Source organism: Podarcis melisellensis (assembly GCF_964234715.1).
Source record: "Podarcis melisellensis genome assembly, chromosome: 11".
NCBI classification, from domain to species: Eukaryota; Metazoa; Chordata; class Lepidosauria; order Squamata; family Lacertidae; genus Podarcis; species Podarcis melisellensis.
The window spans coordinates 46,864,812-46,886,579 of NC_138543.1; the positions used below are offsets into that span (position 1 = coordinate 46,864,812).

The 21,768-nt window shown below is 47.9% G+C and overlaps 1 protein-coding gene across 1 annotated transcript; it reads right to left on the reverse strand.

Annotated features, from left to right (window-relative positions):
• Window positions 1-163: 163 nt before the first annotated feature.
• DNAJC21 (DnaJ heat shock protein family (Hsp40) member C21) lies at window positions 164-21,627 on the reverse strand. Its single transcript, XM_081929804.1, has 12 exons — window positions 20,756-21,627; window positions 15,875-15,968; window positions 15,590-15,713; window positions 14,314-14,436; window positions 11,857-12,161; window positions 9,210-9,355; window positions 8,084-8,171; window positions 7,476-7,634; window positions 6,196-6,235; window positions 3,760-3,950; window positions 2,553-2,634; window positions 164-692 (listed from the first exon to the last, which is right to left on the reverse strand). Exons 1-12 carry the CDS (start codon window positions 20,850-20,852, stop codon window positions 522-524), a joined length of 1,620 nt encoding a protein of 539 aa, XP_081785930.1. The 5' UTR covers window positions 20,853-21,627; the 3' UTR covers window positions 164-521.
• Window positions 21,628-21,768: the final 141 nt, after the last annotated feature.

Here is a 21,768-nt window from a genome sequence, read left to right on the forward strand (position 1 = left end):
CCGCTGGACCACGATTTTTGTTCTCATGCTGAAGCAAAGTTCTTAACCCCTGGGTTAGCGGAGTCTTTAACCTGAAGCGTATGTAACCCGAGGTACCACTGTATAAGGGCGGGGGAGTCAAGGAAATGCTTTGAACAGCATACACTAAAAATGGACTGCAGTGTACAGTAAAATAATTTATTGCTTCTTCCTGTACATGGCTTTCCTTACAAGTAAGGAAGATCCTCTTTGTATGAATGGTGTAGCTGTGCTTTTGGGGGGGGGGAGGGAGAGGTGTTACAAAATGTTAGCGCAATTGAGGCATCGGTTTTAAAGGAGGACTGGGGTTTTTTTGTGGGGGCAGAACACTTCCAACAACATGGAACAATTTAAACAATGCGCTAGCACAGTGTTACGGGGCTAGGTGTTTCTGACCCTGTTTAATTCATGGTGCAAATCTTGCGCCTCCTTGGGGTAAGCGAGGGGCCTTTGCCACAGTGGCCCCGTAAACCGGTCAGGCGTTCCTCTCGCACAAAGTCCTGTTATCTGTTCCGCCTCTTTTCCTTTTTGCTTCTGCTGCTGTTGCTGACGGCTCCGTTCATGGCCGGCGCTTGGACTGCTTTGGCGTGGCCCGTAGCTTTTAAATGTTCGAAGAGCTTATTCCGCGACTGGAACTCGCAGCTGCAGGTAACGCACTGGAGGGAAGCTTCGTGCTGGCAGGGGGGGAGAAGGAGATTTGTGAGCCTTCCTTGCCTGCAGACGGCACAAATGTTTCACTTCGCCTTACAGGGGCAGAGCCACAGCACATATTTAGAACATGTAACTTCCTCCAAAGAATCATGGGAAAGCTAGTTCTCCCATGGCAGGCCTACAATGCCTTGTATTCTTAAACTACAGTTGCAAGGATTTGGGTGTGTGTGAAGCCATGTACTTCAAATTTTCAGGATGGGTCCGCCCCAAAGTTTTTCTAGTGCTGTTTTGTTTCCCCTTCTTATAATATATACAATTTTTTAGTGAACCATTTCAACATACAGTGGTGCCCCGCAAGACGAAAAACCCACTAGACGAAAGGGTTTTCCGTTTTGGAGGCGCTTCGCAAAACGAATTCCCCTATGGGCTTGCTTCGCAAGAAGAAAGCCCATAGGGAAATCTCCGGGGACCTCTTTTAAATGCTGGCGGTGGGGAGCAAAGCCTTCCCCCCCCCCCCCGGCCTTCAGAAGAGGTCCAGGAAGGCCGGCGGGGGCCGAAAGGCTTTGCTCCCCACCGCCAGCATTTTAAAAGCGGTCCAGGATAGCAGGGAAGCGCTTCCCGCTATCCCGGACGGCTTTTGAAGGCAGACGGGGGGGGGAGCAAAAACGTTTGCCCCCCGCCGGCCTTCAGAAGAGGTCCTGGACCTCTTCCGAAGGCGGGCGGGGGGCAAAAGTCTTTGTCCCCCCTGCCTGCCTTCCCGGGGGCTTTTAAATCGCCCGGGGCGATTTAAAAGCCCCCGCACGGCTTTTGAAGGCAGGCGGGGGGGGCAAAAGTCTTTGCTCCCCCCGCCTGCCTTCAGAAGAGGTCGGGGGACAGACTGTCCCCGGACCTGGTCTGAAGGCAGTCTGAAGACGCAGAAGAGGTCCTGCGTTTCTCCGCTGTCCCGGAAAGGCAGGCAGGGGGAGCAAAGACTTTTGCCCCCCCGCCCGCCTTCGGAAGAGGTCCTGGACCTCTTCTGAAGGCTGGCGGGGGGCAAATGTCTTTGCTCCCCCCCGCCTGCCTTCAAAAGCCGTCGGGGAGAGCGGAGAATCGCAGCACGTTTTTCCGCTCTCCCGGGAAGGTCAGGCAGGGGGGAGCAAAGACTTTCACCCCCCGCCGGCCTTCAGAAGAGGTCGGGGGACAGACTGTCCCCGGACCTGGTCTGAAGGCGGTTTCCATAGGAACGCATTACTTGATTTTTAATGCATTCCTATGGGAAACCGTGCCTCGCAAGACGAAAAGACTTGCGGAACGAATTAATTTCGTCTTGCGAGGCACCACTGTACAATAAAAACCAAACTAATCTAGAGAAAAAGAAAATACAGAGCCCCCTCTATCAGGGCAGATCTTAAGCCAGGCATAGGCAAACTAAGGGCCGGATCCAACCCACGGATGGTCTGGGAATCAGCGTGTTTTTACATGAATAGAATGTGACCTTTTATTTAAAATGCATCTCTGGATTATTTGTGGGGCATAGGAATTCATCATTTCCCCCCCCCAAATATATAACCCCCCCAACAAGGTCTGAGGGACAGCAAACCGGCCCCCTGCTGTAAAGGTTTGCTGACCCCTGCTCCAGATGTTTTGGGAGTACAATTCCCATCATCCCTGACCACTGGGCCTGTTGGCTATGGGAGTTGTAGTCCCAAAACATCTGGAGGGCCGAGTTTGCCTATGCCTGTCTTAACCCTTATCTCACACAGAAGGGGGTGGACCCTCTGACCAGGGAGCTTCCCTTCTCCCTGCCTCCCGCCCTGGGAGATCTTGCCTTTCCTGCCTCTCACACAGCTTGGGGCTGACAGAGGTGGTAAAAAAAGATGCACATCTAAAGCGCTTCTACATACCATTGCTTGATGCTCTGAAGATCCTCTTGCAGCAGAGCTTTTCTTTGTGTCTTTCGTTTTCTTCCCTTTTGCTTTCATATTGCTAGAAGAAAAAAAAGAAGAGGCATTTTCTTCCTCTGCACTGCCATCTCTGAGCACCCTGGTCAGCCACAGCCAAATGGAAGTTAAATTAACAGGAACGGCACATGCAAGGATTCAAGGTCTTTGAAACTAGCATTAAAAAAAAAAATCCTTTGCAGAATGTTCTTTAAAATGATCCTGTTATACCAGGGGATAGAGCACCAGCAACTCTCTAGCCCAGTGGCTCCCAAACCTTTTTTTTGGCCCACCAACCCATTGCTTCCAAACTCATCGCCAGTGCCCCCCACCCTATAAAAAGAACTATTCATTTCATGGCTAACTAAGGAAGGTAGTAACACCACAATAAAATTAAAAATAGTGACGATTAATTGCACTTTCACTCAAAATCCAGTTAATAAAACTAAATAGTTTTATTAACTGAACAAAACTGATTACCTTAACGTCTGTGGAATGCTCTCCCCCCTCTCTGGCACCATCATTAAACATTCTTCTTTAATGCCTTTGGCCATTAAATAATCTACAGCCTGTTAAAGCTGGTGTATGTGTGTGTGGGGGGAGGGAACTGTTATGATTATGTTGTCTATTATTATGCTCTGTATTATGCTTTTTTATGCCCACCAAAATGTGTTCTTAATGTTGTACACCGCCCTGGAATCTTTTGATAAAGGGCAATATATAAATGGAATAAATAATAACAGCAGCACATGCTTTTTGAAGTCTGATAGTCATTTTACACCTTCCACGCTCCTCATAGGCATGTCCAAAGTCAGTTTCGCAGGTCTAATTTGGCCCCTCTGGCAGTTTATTTCCTGGGGTAAAATCCTTTAAAAGCTCAAGAACTCTGGTCGGCCCTCACTTTATCAAATCTGGCCCTCTGAAAAAACTTTGGACACCCCTGCAAGGGGCTACACTGTCCACTTTGGGAACCAATGCCCTGGATGTCCTCAGGCTACACCCCACCAAACCATTCCTGAATGCTGGTAGGGGCTGATGGGAAATGGAGTCCCAACAACATCCAGAGTGACACAGCTTCCCACGCACCTGTATGATTTGAATTGCACCACAAAGGATTCAAACCGCATTGCAGACTGCTGCGTTCAACATCCCCACAACTTTAAGCACTTACCTTTTCACCTCTGCTTTGGACTCTGCGGTGGGCTCTGCACTTTCCCCAGCGCTTGCATCTTCCAGGTTGTGGCTTTGGCTGACGTTTCCCGCTTCGTCAGTCTCGCTGCTCTGCTTGGTGCTACCGGCCTGCGTAGACGACTCGGCTGGGGGCTCCCCTGGGCTTCTGTCGCTGGGAGGGTCTTCCTGAGCCTGTTTGAATAAGATAAGCATTTGTGACACCCAAGAGAGGCCGCAGTGCAGACACACCCAAGAAATCCATATTCTAAGATCTAGGCAGGATCTACATTGATCTGTAAAAAACGTTATTAAATTTAACGTTATGTAACTCTCAATGCAGTTTTCCACTGTCGAAGGCTGGCTGCTCTACAGCGCCCTCTGGTGTCACATTTTAATAATGTGCTTTTAACGTTATAAGTGACCAGTGTAGATCCGTCCCTGGAGCGGTGACAGGAAAACCTGTGCCCCCCCTAGATCAGGGGTGGGGGGTCCTTTTCAGACCAAGGGCCTCATTCCCTCCCGACTGTCTTGGAGCCACCTGCCAGAGGCAAAAGTGAGCAGAGCAATAAATGCGAAATGTTACTGTTGTACAAAAGGCAACTTTTCCCACCCACACTCATTCCTCTTTAGCCCAGGCAAATAGGAGGCACAATCAGAGTCCAATGACACATTCCAGCTAGGCAAAAAGGAGGGTGAAAAGCAGGACTGGTGTGGGGTGTGACTCAGGAAGGCATGCAGCCGGGGACCAGATACGAGATTCCTGGGGAGGCCACAGGCCTGAGGTTCTCCCAGCTGTGTTCTAGATGCTGCCAGGGTATAGGGTGTTAGGGCAGAGGTAGTACCTGTGGTCTCCACCCTGCACTCAGCTCTCACCTGTGGCTCCCAGAGCAGTGGTTCTCAACCTGTGGGTCCCCAGATGTTGTTGGACTACAACTCCCATCATCCCTGAACTCTGGGCCTTGCTAGCTGGGGTGATGGGAGTTGTAGTTCAACAACATCTGGAGACCCACAGGTTGAGAAAGGCTGTCCTAGAGCAGTGTTTCCCAATTGGGCCTCCAGCTGTTTTTGGCCTACAACTCCCATCATCCCTAGCTAGCAAGACCAGTGGTCGGGGATGATGGGAATTGTAGTTCAAAAACAGCTGGAGGTCCAAGGTTGGGAAACACTGTCCTAGAGGCTGTCAACATGCAACAGCGGCCACACTCTGGGAAACACTTTTGAGTGGCCGACGGCAAGTCTATCAGGGCACAATCTACTGAGGATTCAGGCCACCCACAAATGCAGGCTTGCCAGAAACACGAGGGATCACAACTGGTTCTGCAGTCAACTTCTCCTAGGGAATGCTGGGAAGCCAAGGGACCACTTCCAGAACTCCCTGTACCTGAGCAAGCAACAATTCCCATCTTTCTTTGCAGGAAGAAGGCACTGCTGCGAGGTTACTCCCTTATCTGCCCCAAGTGAATCACCCTTCCCTGAACCAACACTCCTCTCATCTGAGAAACCAGGAGCTTCAGTCAGAAGGGAAAGGAGAGGGTGGGTCACCCCCGTGGCTATTTAAACACACCAGGGAAGGAGCAGGGCAGGAGGGAGAGCAGCCAGGAGCAGCAGGGACCTTAGGAAACTGCACTCTGGAAACAGAGAGGGCCCAAGGCAAGCCATTCCTTTAACCTAGGAATGATGGAACTACGGTTCGCATTTTTTCCTCCTTAAAAGAGGGCTCTGCTTCGTTCTTGCCTGCCCTCTGGTGGACACTGGAGGGAGTGCTGCAACTTGAAGTCACCTGGCAGCCAAAGGGCTTTTTCTACAGCCCTGGCCCGTCCGCTCCCCCTCTTCAAATGTGGTCCTCACTGGCTTAAGGGCCCTCAAAAGATGACCCCCACAGGGAATTGGAAGCCCCATCCTCCCAGGCTTGTATGCTCTCAAGGCCCAGTTTTCATCATGTGTTAAGAGCCATAATGTGAGAAATGGTTGTAGCAAGGATATCATTCAGGTTGCCTTCAACTGCAGATCTACTAACAGAAGCCAACGTAAGAATATAAGAGCCTAAGAATATAAGAGGAGTGTTGTTGGACAAGATGGATCATTGGCCTGATCAAGCAGATACTTCTTATGTTCTCATGTGCTCATAGCCTTAGCCGTTTCCTACTGCCAGTGTGGTACAGTACTTAAAAGAGTGTTGGACTAGGACCTGGGAAACCAGGGTTCAAGTCCTCCCTCAATCTGGAAGTTCCCTGGGAGACCTTGGGCCAGTCACTGCCTCTGTTGTGGGGATTAACCATGCACGCCACATAATTGAACACATAAACTGAAAAGACAATTTGCACTCAAGGCATCTTCAGTGGTGTAACTCAAGGGTGAATGCAGCCATTGCTGAAGGAGATTATACAACACAAAACATGCAACAGGAATTCACACCAAAAAATAAAATAAATCTTACCATCATTGGTTTTTGTTTCTTTCTCTGCTTCTTTGAGAGCCTGTAAAAACAAAGTATTAAGATGTCAGTACTGCTCATTTTGGGACGCGGGTGGCGCTGTGGGATAAACCACAGAGCCTAGGACTTGCCGATCAGAAGGTCGGCGGTTCGAATCCCCTCAACAGGGTGAGCTAGAAGATAGAAATTGGGCTTCAAACTCAAATCTTAGTTTCTGATCCTCTTTTGCTTCTCTGCACCATAGTTAAGAGAAGGGTTAAGAGAACCATAGTTAAGAGAACCGTTGCTCAGTCCCTGCTCCTGCCAACCTAGGAGTTCAAAAGCACGTCAAAGTGCAAGTAGATAAATAGGTACCATTCCAGCGGGAAGGTAAGCGGTGTTTCCGTGCGCTGCTCTGGTTCGCCAGAAGTGGCTTAGTCATGCCGGCCACATGATCCGGAAGCCGTACGCCGGCTCCCTTGGCCATTAAAGCGAGATGAGTGCCGCAACCCCAGAGTCAGTCACGACTGGACCAAACGGTCAGGGGTCCCTTTACCTTTACTTTACTGCTCATTTTAATTTTTTCTGGTAAAGGAAGCACTATTTAAGATGATTATTGTCATTGTTATTATTATTAACTGAATTTGTATACCGCCCTATACCCGTAGATATCAGGGTGGTTCACAACATAAAACCACAATTAAAAAAAACCCAAAATACGTAATAAAAATAAGAACAAAAACAACCCATTAATCGTCCCTTCCACAACATGTTTAAGAGGGCATCAGATGAGAGTCACCCAAAGGCCTGGTTAAAGAGGAATGTTTTTGTCTGGGGCCTTAAGGTTACAAAAACCAGTACTGAGATGGCCATTGCTCTCAGACGCACGGCACATGAGGGAAAAGGACCCAGAGGGAGGAGGAAAAAGCAAGTGCTTAAGTAAGAGCCATTCACTTTTATGGCCATGAACATGGGACCACTATTCAAGCAGGAGACAATCTTGCTCCATGCTTTTTTGTGACCCCAAACACGCTCCCACCTGCCTAGCAGTGGCATTAAAGACATTGATTTTTACAATATCCCATTACCAAAGGAGCTTTTACTGTAACAGCTGAGGGACATAGGAAGCTGCCTTATATTGAGTCAGGCCACTGGCCCATCTAGTTCAGTGCTGCATCCACTGACTGGCAGCAGCTCTCCAGGAGTTCGGATAGGACGTCTTTCCCTCCTTGGGATTGAACCTGGGAGATTTTGCATGCAAAGTAGATGCTCTGCCACATCTTTCCCCATCTTGTAATAAGTACTTTTGTTTGGGTAGTTCTTCTGTCTCCTCTTCCTCGTCAGCATTCAGTTCATTCTCATCAGCTGCAGCAACAGAAAATCCCTCCTCTTCCTCCTCCAGTTGTTGCCGCAACAAGGCTACCATCTCTCTGTGCTTCTTGGACTTTTCGTGGTTCTTCATGCTGCAAAGAGTTGTCAAGAGGAGTTACGAAGAGAGCAGCTGGGCCTAAGCAGCCTGACAACTGCAGAAGTGGATTAAACACAGACACACTTGTCTGTGCAATCAAGGCAACTTTCTTCCAAGAAAGTCAGGCACGTGACAAGCAATATCAGGGGTCAGCAAACTTTTTCAGCAGGGGGCTGGTCCACAGTCCCTCAGACCTTGTGGGAAATGAACGAATTCCTATGCCCCACAAATAACCCAGAGATGCATTTTAAATAAAAGGACACTTTCTACTCATGTAAAAACAGGCTGATTCCCGGACTGTCAGCGGGCCGGATTTAGAAGGCAATTGGACCACATCTGGCCCCCGGGCCTTAGTTTGCCTACTCATGGTCTATATATTCCCCCAGGAAAGCCAGTTTTCTTTTCAGGGGGTGCCAAGGGGGTTAGAAAAAGAGAGAAACTCACGCTTTATCGGTCTTGAAGGATTTATCACAAGCAGGGCAGTAGAGATCATCATAAAAGTCAGCCTCGTCAACCTCTTCACTCAATTTATCTGAAAGAGATAAGCAACAGTAGAGGAACCTGAAATGGCTCAAGTAAAGATACTTGGAACAGTATTTCTACGCTTGATTACTCAGGGCTAAGTCCTACCGAATGGCATTAATGGGGGTTACGTTTCCAACTGAAACCTTACAAGTGAGCGATAGTCATGCCTAGTCAAAAAGAAATCCCATTTGGCCTGTAATCCTATGCACAGTTATTTTTGCTTTATTTCCTTATAGCATTGAAATTCCAAGCTTTTTCTCCACAGAGCTCAAGGTGGCAACCACAGTTCTCATTTAACCACCAGAACAACCCTACCAGGTAGATGATGCTGAGAGGCAGCGACTGGCCCAGTGTCCCCCAGTAGTTTCATGGCCAAAGGGGGATTTGAACCCTGGTCTCCCAGGTGCTTGTCCGACACTCTAATCCAGGCACCCCCAAACTCGGCCCTCCGGATGTTTTGGGACTACAACTCCCATCATCCCTGACCACTGGTCCTGTTAGCTAGGGATGATGGGAGTTGTAGTCCCAAAACATCTGGAGGGCCAAGTTTGCTTATGTCTGCTCTAATCTCTCTTGGGAATAAATACCACTGGATTTCAGTTACGTTACAGCAACGCACTTCAGTATCTGTGCTGTCTTAAACTACAGCTGCTTCTTTGCTTAAAAGACCCGATGAACTGATTTGCTAATGTTAATATATTGCCATTTTCACTGCACAGTAAGCCTGCAACTCATGCGCATTTAATTCGTGCACATTTAATTTGTGCAAATTTGAAATTAAAAGGGGGCAGGAAAAAAAATACTTTGGCAATCCCACCTGCCACTGAACCCAAAGTGCTTTGACTATACACAATTTTGGTTCCAGGCATAATCCCTGGAACATAACCCCAGTGTAACTTGCTGTCTTCCTGTATTTGCTGCAAACTGCAAGTTGACTCGAGAACCTCTGACTGCTTGGCAAGTTCCCTAGTCTGGAACCCAGCAGAAAACACTGGCAGATTTACCCAGCTCTGCCATTCGTGGCAAACTGCAATCTCTCCCTTACCATCTTTTGAATCCTGCTCCTCCTCCTTCTCTCCTTCATCAGAACCATCTCCAAACTCCTTTTCGTACTGGGCTTCCATCTGCTGCAGTTCTCGCTCCAGATCGGACATGACAATCCAGCTCTGCTCCTTATACTGCTCCACCAGCCTTTGAAAGGAGAAGGTTTGGTTTGTGTGACATGCATGGCTATCAAAATGGCCCCACCAGCAAAGAACTCTCAAATCTCCCAAACAGATGAAACAGGGGCAGACTGGGGAAAATATGGTGCCTTGAGCAAGGACAAAATTTGGTGCTTCCTTCCACAACAAATATTTCTTGTTTTCACAATAATTCCTTTTGGGTATAGTTACTTCCCCAGGGACGCAGGTGGCGCTGTGGGTTAAACCACAGAGCCTAGGACTTGCCTATCAGAAGGTCAGCGATTTGATTCCCCACGATGGGGTGAGCTCCCGTTGCTTGGTCCCTGCTCCTGCCAACCTAGCAGTTCGAAAGCACGTCAAAGTGCAAGTAGATAAATAGGTACCACTCCGGTGGGAAGGTAAACGGCGCTTCCCTGCGCTGCTCTGGTTCGCCAGAAGCGGCTTAGTCATGCTGGCCCCATGACCCAGAAGCTGTATGCCGGCTCCCTCGGCCAATAAAGCAAGATGAGCACCGCAACCCCAGAGTCGGTCACAACTGGACCTAATGGTCAGGGGTCCCTTTACCTTTACCTTCCCCACCCCCACCCCCAGTAGGTAGCCATATCAATATAGGCAGTGCCCTAAATCCAGTGCTGAGATGAAGGGACAGAACAATTTAAGAAGGATGTTGACAAGCTGGAAAGTGTGCAGAAGAGGGCAACCAAGATGATCAAGGCTCTGGAAACTACCGTATTTTTTCGTGTATAACACGCCCCCGTGTATAAGACGCCCCCTATTTCTGAGGATTCCAAATTAAGAAAATGGGGGGGTTGCCCCATGTATAAGACGACCCCCCATTTTCTTAATATAATTTTAAAGGAAAAAAACCTATACATGGGAAAGTATGGTAAGTCTTATGAGGAGCAGTTAAAGGAGCTGGGCATGTTTAGCCTGGAAAAGAGGAGACTGGGAGGAGATAGGATAGCTATCTTCAAATATCTTAAAGACTGTCACATGGAAGAAGGAGCAAAGGTTTGCTTTTCCTGCCCTGGAGGGTAGGACTCGAACCAATGGATTCAAGTTATAAGAAAGGCGTTTCCGACTAAACATCAGGAAGAACTTTCTGACCGTTAAGAGCTCTTTGACTCCCTTGGAAGGTTGTGGACTCTCCTTCCTTGGAGGTTTTTAAGCAGAGGGTGTATAGCCATCTGTCATGGGTGCTTGAGTTGAGATTCCTGCATCGCAGGGGGGTAGGACTAAACGACCCACAAGGTCCCTTACAACTCTACAGTTCTCTGATTTTATGAGTCCCTGAACCATTCAGAGAACAGGAGAGCACAGTGATAAGAGTCTCTGTCTTCAGGGTTGGTGTCCAGCATCAATGGACAGCCACCCAGGTCCACACCATCAGAGAGGCCCACTGCGCATGCTCAGAGGCTCTGCTCTCCTTGCTGCTGCTCCCCTTCACACTTCCTGCCTGTCCCCCCCCCACTCACAGCGAGAACGCAAGCAGTGACAAGAGTGAGCAGACCAAGCAGATGTGGGGAAGAAGAGTTTGGATTTGATATCCTGCTTTATCACTACCCGAAGGTGTCTCAAAGCGGCTAACATTCTCCTTTCCCTTCCTCCCCCACAACAAACACTCTGTGAGGTGAGTGAGGCTGAGAGACTTCAGAGAAGTGTGACTAGCCCAAGGTCACCCAGCAGCTGCATGTGGAGGAGCGGGGAAGCGAACCCGGTTCACCAGATTACGAGACTACCGCTCTTAAACACTCCACCACGGGGAAGCTGTGGCGCTCCAAAGTTTCTGGACTCCAGCTCCCATTGGCTTCAGCCAGCACGGCCAATGGCCAGGCATGATGGGAGTTGAGGTTCACAACAATCTGGAGCCCCAGTTTCGCCATCCTTACGTCAAGTTCCCCTTCTGGGCAGTGGTGAGGATTAGGGGGGAAAAACAGGGCATGGTAAGTGCATCTTGCCCAAGCCCACCCCGCAAAAAACATGGGAGCCCACACTGTGCCCTTCCTTATGTCTCCCCCTGCAAACAGACAACTGCATTTCAGGAAGGAAACTTCCAACCTCGCCTCTGCTTTGACGCGACAATTTTCTACAGGCAGGGATGGATTAATTTTTTGTTATGCGTTGCAAAGGGTGGTGTTCTTTTATGGATCCTTCCCTATCTGGCTGTTGCAATCTGCAAAGGATAGGATATATACCATGAAAATAAATACCGTATTTTTTGCTCTATAAGACGCACCAGACCACAAGACGCACCTAGTTTTTGGAGGAGGAAAACAAGAAAAAATATATCTCAGAAGCCAGAACAGCAAGAGGGATCGCTGTGCAGTGAAAGCAGCAATCCCTCTTGCTGTTCTGGCTTCTGGGATAGCTGCGCAGCCGCATTCGCTCCATAAGACGCACACACATTTCCCCTTACTTTTTAGGAGGGAAAAAGTGAGCCTTATAGAGCAAAAAATACAGTAAGATAAATCAGCAACGGGCTCTCGGCTAAGAAAAAGCTTCCCATACTTTGCTTGCTTCAGTTTCTGCTTCCGGCGCAGCTCCTCCGCCTTCCTCGCTTTCTCGGCGTTCTGCTCTTCCAGAAGCTTCCGGTGCGCCTGAACCCGCTTGTCCCTCTTCCGGATGAAGGCCACCAGCTCGCGGACCAGCTCGTTGCGTTCCCGCCTGGCTTTGTCGCGCGTCTTCTTGTTCTCCTTCTCCATCGCTCGCTTCTCCCAGCGGTTGGAGGCCTGCCTGGTGTCGTACTCTTCCTTCCAGGCAAAATTCTTCCGGGTGCAGAAACTCTGCCAGTATCCATAGAAGGGGTGGACGACCTACTTGGGAGGAGAGAGGAGAGACAGCACAGAAGGAAAGATCAACAATTATCTACTTTTCAAAATTAGTCTTTAAGGGAACGATTTACAACCCCTTTTGGACAGGAAGGACTTGGCCACTGTAGGCCATGACCTAGCAACTGACAGGCTGGATTGCTGCAATGTGCTCTACATGGGGCTGCCCTTGAAGATCAACTCAGAAACTTCAAAACTGGCCCAAAATGCAGCGGCCAGATTAGAGACAGGGTACCCTTCAGATTGCATCTAGGCTCTGTTTCCAAACAGCTGGCCTGGCTGTCAGTTTGTTTCCAGACCTGATTCAAGATGCTCACATTAGAGCTGGAAGACCTAAATGACAAAGGCCCCCAAAAGACATGGAAGGCGACCTCCTTCCCTACAGACTCTCTCGGGTATCAGGATCAGAAGAGGGGGCCCTCTACTCCATGGAGGTGTCGTGGTAGATCTTAATGTGTTCATACAGAATGGCTCACTATAGGAGCCTAGATCACCAGTCTAGATTTCTGGAAAGAAGCAATTGCACTGGTGGAGAAGAGGAACGTCCACTACAACTAATCCAGAATGCGGCAGCTAGACTGGTGACAGGGGGCGGCCACCGAGACCACATAACACCAGTCTTGAAAGACCTACATTGGCTCCCAGTAAGTTTCCGAGCACAATTCAAAGTGCTGATGTTGACCTTTAAAGCCCTAAACGGCCTCGGCCCAGTATACCTGAAGGAGCGTCTCCACCCCCATCGTTCTGCCCGGACGCTGAGGTCCAGCTCTGAGGGCCTTCTGGCGGTTCCCTCATTGCGAGAAGCAAAGCTACAGGGAACCAGGCAGAGGGCCTTCTCGGTAGTGGCGCCCGCCCTGTGGAACGCCCTTCCAGCAGATGTCAAAGCGATAAACAACTACCTGACATTCAGAAGACATCTTAAGGCAGCCCTGTTCAGGGAAATTTTTAATCTGTGATATTTTACTGTATTTTTGGTTTCTATGGAAGCCGCCCAGAGTGGCTGGGGAAACCCAGCCAGATGGGCGGGGTACAAATAATAAATTATTATATCATTATTATACGTAATACCAGTGTCAGATGGGAGTGGTGGTTGCTCGTGAGTAACCAGTCAGGACTCCGACCTGTCTTTTACAGGTTTTGTTTTGGTGCAAAACTATTTACAAAACCACAAGTTCATGTCTGCCTCAGTCGCTAGCAGAATCCGGGAGTGGTCGTTTATGGGTCCTCCCTCAACATAAGAGCTTAGTCACCCCCAGCCTTTTCCTTCCTTCTTTGTGTTTTACACCTCTGCGCAAGGTGGGCGACGGAAGAGGCGTGCTTCCCTCCTGGCCAGCTTGGCCAATAACGGTGCTGAGGCTCCCAGCAGCATCTTCTAGCCCTTTCCCCTCCTTTACCCGGGAGGTGTGGCTTTCCCCACCCTCAGACTGACGAGGGGCGGTGCTGAGGCTCCCAGCAGCATCCTCTGGTCCCTTCCCCTCTTCCCCACCGGAGGTGTGGCTTTCCCCATCGCAGGAAGAGGAACTGCTTCTCAGGATTTTCAGAGATCCCTGTATCCCAACTGCCCCTCTGCCTCCCTTCCCTGTTCCGATGGCAGTCCCCTGACAACCAGCATAGGGGGGCGATTTAGCAGCAAACAAAACTACAGGAGCACCACGCAAAAAACTGTGTTACAAATCAATTAGTCCTCCGCTGCAGGGTTTTGTTTGAGATGACACTTGCGGTCTCTTTCCCAACCCTACACTTCTATGAGCAGATGAATCTACAGTGCAATCCTATATATGTCTACTTGGAAGTAAGCTCCACTGAGTTCAGTGGGACTTACACCCAGGTAGGTGTGTACAGATCCTGAAGCTGAGACTCCAATACTTTGGCCACCTCATGAGAAGAGAAGACTCCCCGGTAAAGACCCTGATGTTGGGAAAGATGGAGGGCACAAGGAGAAGGGGACGACAGAGGATGAGATGGTGGGACAGTGTTCTTGAAGCTACCAGCATGAGTTTGACCAAACTGCGGGAGGCAGTGGAAGACAGGAATGCCTGGCGTGCTCTGGTCCAGGGGGTCACGAAGAGTCGGACACGACTAAACGACTAAACAACAACAACAAGGTGTGTACAGGACTGCAGCCTTGGCTTCTTACCGTGTCAAAGTCACTCTGGGAGTCTCCAAAACTTGGAAATTCTTCAGCATCTTCCTCCGGCATGGATTCCATTTCTTCCTTCGCAATCATTTCGAAGACGTGCCGATACACCGCGAAGAAGCCCTGAAAGAGATCGCAGAGAGAGAAGGCAGGGCTCAGTTACCTGCACAGGTGACTAAACGGAGGTGATGGTGTGTGGGAAGAACTGTTCAGGTTTCCCAGCTTCTGATACACAACTCAACTGTTGGGCTGGTTTGTAACCATCCCCCGTTAAGGTGCATTCAGATGTGAGGAATATCCTGTTAGTTTCCCAGATTAGTTTGTTTTCTAATGTTCCTGTCACACTGCAGGACGTGTTGCATTATGGAAATGTGACTTTTTAACCAACATATGGGCATGTCGTTCTAAATTTTGCTCACAGCAGTGAGTACCAACATCATCGGACATTGTCGCTACTCCCTCCACTCCCCACCCCCACCCCGATTTCTGCACACGACACATGATTCTGTTCCTTCTCGAAAGAGCTGGACGCTGGTATACCCCACCCCACCCCCAATTGAATCGCTTTGCTCCCACGATTTTCTGGATCAATGAGGCTGCAAATCAGTGATTTAGTTCTCTGGGTAACTATAACCTATGCATAAGGGAGGGAGGTGTCTCTGGACTTGGAGGAATGCCATGGTTTGCAGAAGCACCCAAAAAAATATTTTGTGGGTGGAATCTAAGAAGAGAAGGGGGAAGAAAGAGCTCTGTGAGCTCAGCAGCCACAGACACCTGTTGGCTGATAAAACATAAGATCAAAAGCACATATTGTTATAGGAATGTATTAGATAAAAGGTAAAAGAAATATACATTTATTTGTAAAAAAAAAGGGGGGGGATATACGGCGGGAAAGACAGGAAGCCCAATGTGTTGGTATGTATATGATTTTGGAAAGGTTTTGGTTCTTTCTTTTTCCTTTAATTTTTTCTTTCTTTTCAGGTATATAAATTTTGTATATAATCTTTGTATAAATGTTGGAAAGTATATTATAATAAGCCTTGTAATGTAATATGGCAATGTTTACCGATGCATTATAAGAATGTTAAAAAATAAATATGCAAAAAAAAGATAAAACAAATAAAAGGGATCTTGAGACGGGAAACAGAGTGTAATATCTTGAAAACAGCAAGGCTGGCTGGTATTGTGGACAGGAATCTACCACAGTGCAACAAGGTCTGTTACAGGTCTCACTGGACACTGCCTAACTTCTGCGATTCTCTTTGTGTTGAGTTACCTTCTCATCATCTCCATAGCCAGAGTAACAGGTAACGGTGAAATACTGGAAGATGTCCAGGCTGTCATCTTGGTATTCTCCATCAACGCCCCCTTTCAGCAAAGCTTCCCTGTGATTGTCGTACCTAAGAAGAACAGAAAGCAAAGCCTGAAGCTTTTCAGTGCAGAATGAAAGAAAATCACCATTCTCCTTTCAATCCCAGGGCATTGGCTTAGACTCTATCATAGGCGGCTGAGTGGGGATTCGGACTGCAACCATCCAGGAGAGGAGATGGCAAAGGCTTACCAAGCTCTTTCTTGGGGATCGCTCAGGACGTCGTACGCAGCTTGGATCAGTTTGAACTGCTCAGCCGCTTCTTCAGCGTTTTCGAGGTTCTTGTCTGCAGAGAAACAGCAGAGGGATTTAAGCAACATGGTCAGGTTGAAATCAGGGAAGAACAGGAAAGTAAAGGGAAGTTTTCCTTCTGCACATATGCTTTCCTTCTGCACATAACTGTGGCCTTATGGGAAGTCTTGCTATGGGAAGTCTTGCTTCTTTCCTCTTGCATTCTGGGAAGTCTCGCTTATAATCTTTCCTCTGTTTCTGCACACACTGTATGAACCTGTTCCAAACACCAAGACATTCCCTCCTTGCTCAGTTCATCTTAGGTTCATGATGACCTGTTCTCAATGCATAGCTGACCACATCTACGGAACTCGATTGTTATATGTTATGATCAATCTTTCCCAGCCTTTAATCTACCGGTGATTAATGTTCACATGTAATTCCCACCCCTCACGTGTAATTCCCGCCTTGCATTTGCATTAACCAATAGGCAATGAGTTTCTTTGTGTTTGTATCAACCAATCAACCACAAGTACACCTGTGGCAATGTTTGTGATATTCAATAAAAGAGAGTTCCCGGGACTTCCCCGGCAGACGCCTCTCACATGACACCTACTACTCGTCTCCCGTGATTTTCATTCCTACAGGAAAGCACCAGTGACATGGCAGGAAGTAAATTCTGTGGGTGCAGAATGCCGTGGCGAGGCTCCTTACGGGGTCCTTGCCACAGGATCACATTCACCCAGTGCTTTACCAACTGCAATGGCTCCTTGTGGAGTAAGGTGCTGGTTTTGACCTTTAAAGCCCTATGCAGCCTAGGACCCACGTACCTAAGGGACCGCCTCTCCTGGTATGCCGGCGGAGGACCTTAAGGTCCACAAATAACAACACTTTGGAGGTCCCAAGTCGCAAGGTGGTTAGGTTGGTCTCAGCTATGGCCAGGGCCTTTTCAGTACTGGCTCCGACCTGCCGGAACGCTCTGTCACAAGAGACTAGGGCCCTGCGGGACTTGACATCTTTCCACAGAGCCTGCAAGACAGAGCTGTTCCACCAGGCCTTTGGTTTGGACTCAGTCTGACCCTTATGTTTCCCTCCCTTTACGGTTTTGATCTATAGGCTACTTTTAAAAAGAGGCTGCATTTTAAATTGCATTTTATTCTGTATTTTAAATTTGTCCCCCCCCCCATTATGTTTTTACTGTAATTTTACTGGTGTTAGCTGACCTGAGCATGGCTCTGGCCGGGGAGGGTGGGTATAAATAAAATTTATTATTATTAATTATATTAAACCAGCCAAAATAATTTACAGCAAGATGAACAGGGTGGGTCCAAAAAATACAGGGTTTCCTCCAATATTAGTTTCCCTCAGAGTAAGCCCACTGAAATTAATAGGCACAATTTACAGAATCACAGAACTGTAGAGCCTGAAGGGACCACGAGGGTCATCCAGTCTGACCCCCTGCAATGCAGGAATCTTTTGTCCGATGTGGAGCTTGAACCCACGACCCTCAAATTAGGAGCCTCATGCTCTTCTGACTGGTGCCACCGTTCCATTTCAATGGATCTACTTTGAGGAGATTGAGCGTTGGCTACAATTCATGTAACTCAGGTGTTTAAGATATGGGTAGAGAGACGAGTCTTCAGCATACAGAGAAAGTGATATAATCCTGGTGTCAAAGGCACCTCTGTGGGGAGGGGATTCCACAGCTTAGGGGAAGTCTTAAGGGAAAGGGGGGGTCTTTCAGGTTTTAGGGACGTATGTGAGCCCCTTGAGCTGGGCCCAGAAACAAATGGAAAACCAGTGCAGCTGTTTTGAAAGAGCCATGCAGGTTTTGCATGTCACACCAGCCAGTAATCCAGCTGCTGCGTTTTGGATCCTTTTAGAAGTTTCTTTTCTTTCTTTTTTTACATTTTTATTGGGTTTTTTAGCACATCATTTCCAACAATCATATAACATAACTTCTTATCTTATACAATGTTTTAGACTTCCGTCAACACCTCTGATGATCTTCCATTCTTTATCACTTATTCTGCATTTCTTAATTTCTCTATTACTCTATTACCGAGGGCCTTCTGGCGGTTCCCTCATTGCGAGAAGTGAGGCTACAGGGAACCAGGCAGAGGGCCTTCTCGGTAGTGGCACCCGCCCTGTGGAACGCCCTCCCATCAGATGTCAAAGAGATAAACAATTACCTGACATTCAGAAGACATCTTAAGGCAGCCCTGTTCAGGGAAGTTTTTAATATGTAACGCTGTACTGTTTTTAACACTTGATTGGGAGCCGCCCAGAGTGGCTGGGGAAACTCAGTCAGATGGGCGGGGTATAAATAATAAATTATTATTATTATTAATTATCATTAACTAATAATTCTCCTCATAGTCTTTCTTGCAATATTTCAGATAGTCCTCCTTACAAAACTTCTTGCAGTCCTACTAGCGTAATCTGTTCACTACAATTACTTTTCAAATAGTTCGTATATTTACTCCAGTCTTCTAAGAATCTCTGGTCCCGCAGGTTTCAAATCCTTCCTGTTAATTTATCCAGTTCTGCACAGTCCATCAATTTCATCCACCATTCTTCTTTTGTCGGTAATTCTTCTGGATCCTTTTAGAAGTTTCAGAATCATCTCCAAGTAAGGTGGCCAGGTATCTGGCCAAAAGGGGCCATAGCTGGTGAACCAGGCAGAACTGGAAATGCATTCCTAGATTCAGAAACTGTAGAGTTTCAACCCCAAAGGTCATTTACTCCAAGCCCCCGTGATGCAGAAATCTCAGCTATAAAGCATCCATGACAGATGGCCACCCAACCTCTGCTTAAAAACCTCCATGGAAGGAGAGTCCACCAACTTGCGAGGGAGTTGAACAGCTCTTAGTGTCAGAAAGTTCTTCCTGGTGTTTAGTCAGAATCTCCCTTCTTGTAACTTGAATCCACTGGATTGAATCCTACCCTCCAGAGGAGGAGAAAACAAGCTTTCCCCATCTTCTATGTGACAGCCCTTTAGATATTTGAAGATGGCTATCATACCTGCTCTCTGTCTCCTCTTTTTCAACCGTTCCTCCTAAGGCTTGGATTCCAGACCCTTAATCAGGGATCCCCAAACTTGGCCCTCCAGCTGTTTTGGGACTACAACTCCCATCATCCCTAGCTAACAGGACCAGTGGCCAGGGGTGATGGGAATTGTAGTCCCAAAAAATAGTTGGAGGGCCAAGTTTGGGGATGCCTGCCCTTAATCATTCCTAGCCATCAAGGACAGTTATTAATCCTTATTGATCACCATGGGATGTGCTTTCAAGTAGGAAGGCTTAGGCTCAAGACATTAAAGATGCCACATGGAACATGCCTTAAGACACTGAAGAGCTCCCATATCAGTCAGGCAGTCTTCCAAAGCTACTGAGCATACAAGTCCTCATTGGGCTGTTTTTGGGGTGCCCCCCCCACAACGTTGGTGGTTTTGTGCTTCTGCAATGTTTGGGGCTCCTGTTGCTGATGCCTCCCTGAACTCAATGGGATCTATTTCTGAGTAAACATGTATAGGATCGTGTTGTCAGAGGTTGCTCATAGAAAGCGCACTCCATAGCATTTGTGCTGCCAGCCACAGTTATTATGACCTCACTAAAACAATTAAAAAACTATGTAGAGACACCCTTCCTGTGTTTGGATAATGCAAGAGCACAACATAACAAAGCAATATGGTTGGCATCCAGTGCCAGTCATTCTTAGAGTACATGCACTGAAATCAATGGTCTATTCTGAGTACAGTATAACTAATATATTAGTTGGCTATTCAATATATCTAATATACTGGACAAAAACAGCTGAGAATTCTTTAGCACATTTAAAGGCTAATAAATTGGTTATGGTGCAGGATTTTGCCATAATAAATTTGTTATTCTTTAACAGGAGTCTTTGCTCTTTTTCGCCACAACAAACTAACAAAGCTACACTTCGGGAAATATATCGAACGATGGCTTATTAATTGCTTGTTTTATATTTTACATCAAACTACCATTTTCCATTCTAAGCCCCTCTGCAGACAGTAAGAGGGTCAAAAAGCAGGATATTAAGCTATCAAAATTAATAACTCATCAAGTGTTGGATTAAGAATACAGCTTCATTCTAGGCTACCAATTTTAATTTAATATTAGTCACGATATAGAGGCACCAAGTCTGTAGCCCTCACGGTTGATGTTGTTAAGCAGAGTATGCAATGATTTTGCACTGAAAAGTGGAAGACACTTTGATTTTCATTTTTACAGAACTGCTAGGTGCAGCTATTAAACTTACAGAGCAGTCACCTGTATTACATCTCAGATGGAAACTCTTTGTTTTTCCGATGGGGCTTACTCCCAGGTGCATAGGATCAAGACCTGACTAAAGGAAGTTGAGTCTCAGGCAATTGGAAAGAAACGCTGCATGTTGTTTTTCTCTCTCAAAGCTTCATTTCTTTTCAGATTGGGGTGGGGGACACATCCCAGAGGCCAGGTAGGTCCCACGAGGATGAGGCAGAAACAACCTTGACCCCCACCCCCAAGCTCAAGAGACAGGCCTGGCTGTAACTGACGCCAGTACAGCTGCCACACAACCCAATTACCGCCTTTGTAATAATTCGATCGTTCGATTGTGTGGCAGCACCTGCCCTTTGGAACTCCCTGCCTAGTGATATCCGGTTTAGTATATTAACTTCTCTGTGCTTCAATGTATTGTAACACGCGCGCGCCCGCTCCTATTTTATGGTTTTATCTTTTTGCAAACGGCTCTGAGGGTTTGATATATATATATTTTTAAAAACAACACCCCAGAACCAAGCGGTGTGTGTGTGTGACACAAGTAAATAATAAATACCTGGATGCCAACGTAACGCCAGCCTCCGGTAGGCTCGCTTCAGGTCTTCGTCGGAGGCGTCGCGCTTCACCCCCAGCACCTCGTAGTGGCACTTCATCCTGGGAGGCGCCTGCGGGACTCAGCGCCACTCAGCAGAAGGCGAAGCAGAGCGTTCTGGGGAGCCCTCCTGGGCCGGCACCCTCGTGCTGAGGGCACCGAGAGACGCAGCCGGCGAGAGGAGAGGAGGGACCGGAAGGAGCGGAGGAGCCATACGGGAGGCCAAAGCCACTTCCCGCTGCCGGGTTGGGAGGCGGAGCTGACGATGGATCTAAGCGGCAGATGGGGATCAGCTGGAGTCAGCGCCGGGGATGCTGCTTGGATGGAAGGGAAGCTGGCGCAGCGCTGAGCGGAGCAGCTTTTGGTGGCGGGCAGAACTCTCGGCACGCGGAAGTTCCGAAGCGGCGGATACCGCTTTGATGTTGATAGAACGCCGGAAACCCGAACGTTCCAGCGCTATGGCGGCGTCAGAACGCCCAAGACGCGAAAGTTCCGGAGCAGCGGAGGCTCCTTTGGTGTTAATTGAACGCCGGAAACCTGAACGTTCCACAGCTATGTAGGGGAGGCTTCCCATAGGTGTGCGCGCTAAAGCTATAAACGCCCCCGGGATAGGTAGAGGGGGGAGAACTCTTGGGAACACCGTTGACGCTAAAAAGCGAGTGAGAACGATTGTTTCGTAATGTTTTGTTTCTCCACTTTTTCCAAATAACTATCTCCTTGCGGCGGCTCAGGTCGATTTGTTCTTTAAAGACACTAAGAGGCCAATAAAAACACGCGATATTTTGTAGTTTTGCGAAATTGCGGCCCTTTTTTTGGGCAGTAAGAAGCAAGCTGCCGCGTGCAGACGTTATTTTGCTCAGAAATCAGCAAGAGGTGAGGTCGTGCAAGCGGGGTGAGCTTATTTGCTCCCAGCAATGAATATAGCAGACATACGTAATGTAAAAAGTTCCATTTTTATAGCGAGAGGCTAGAAGACA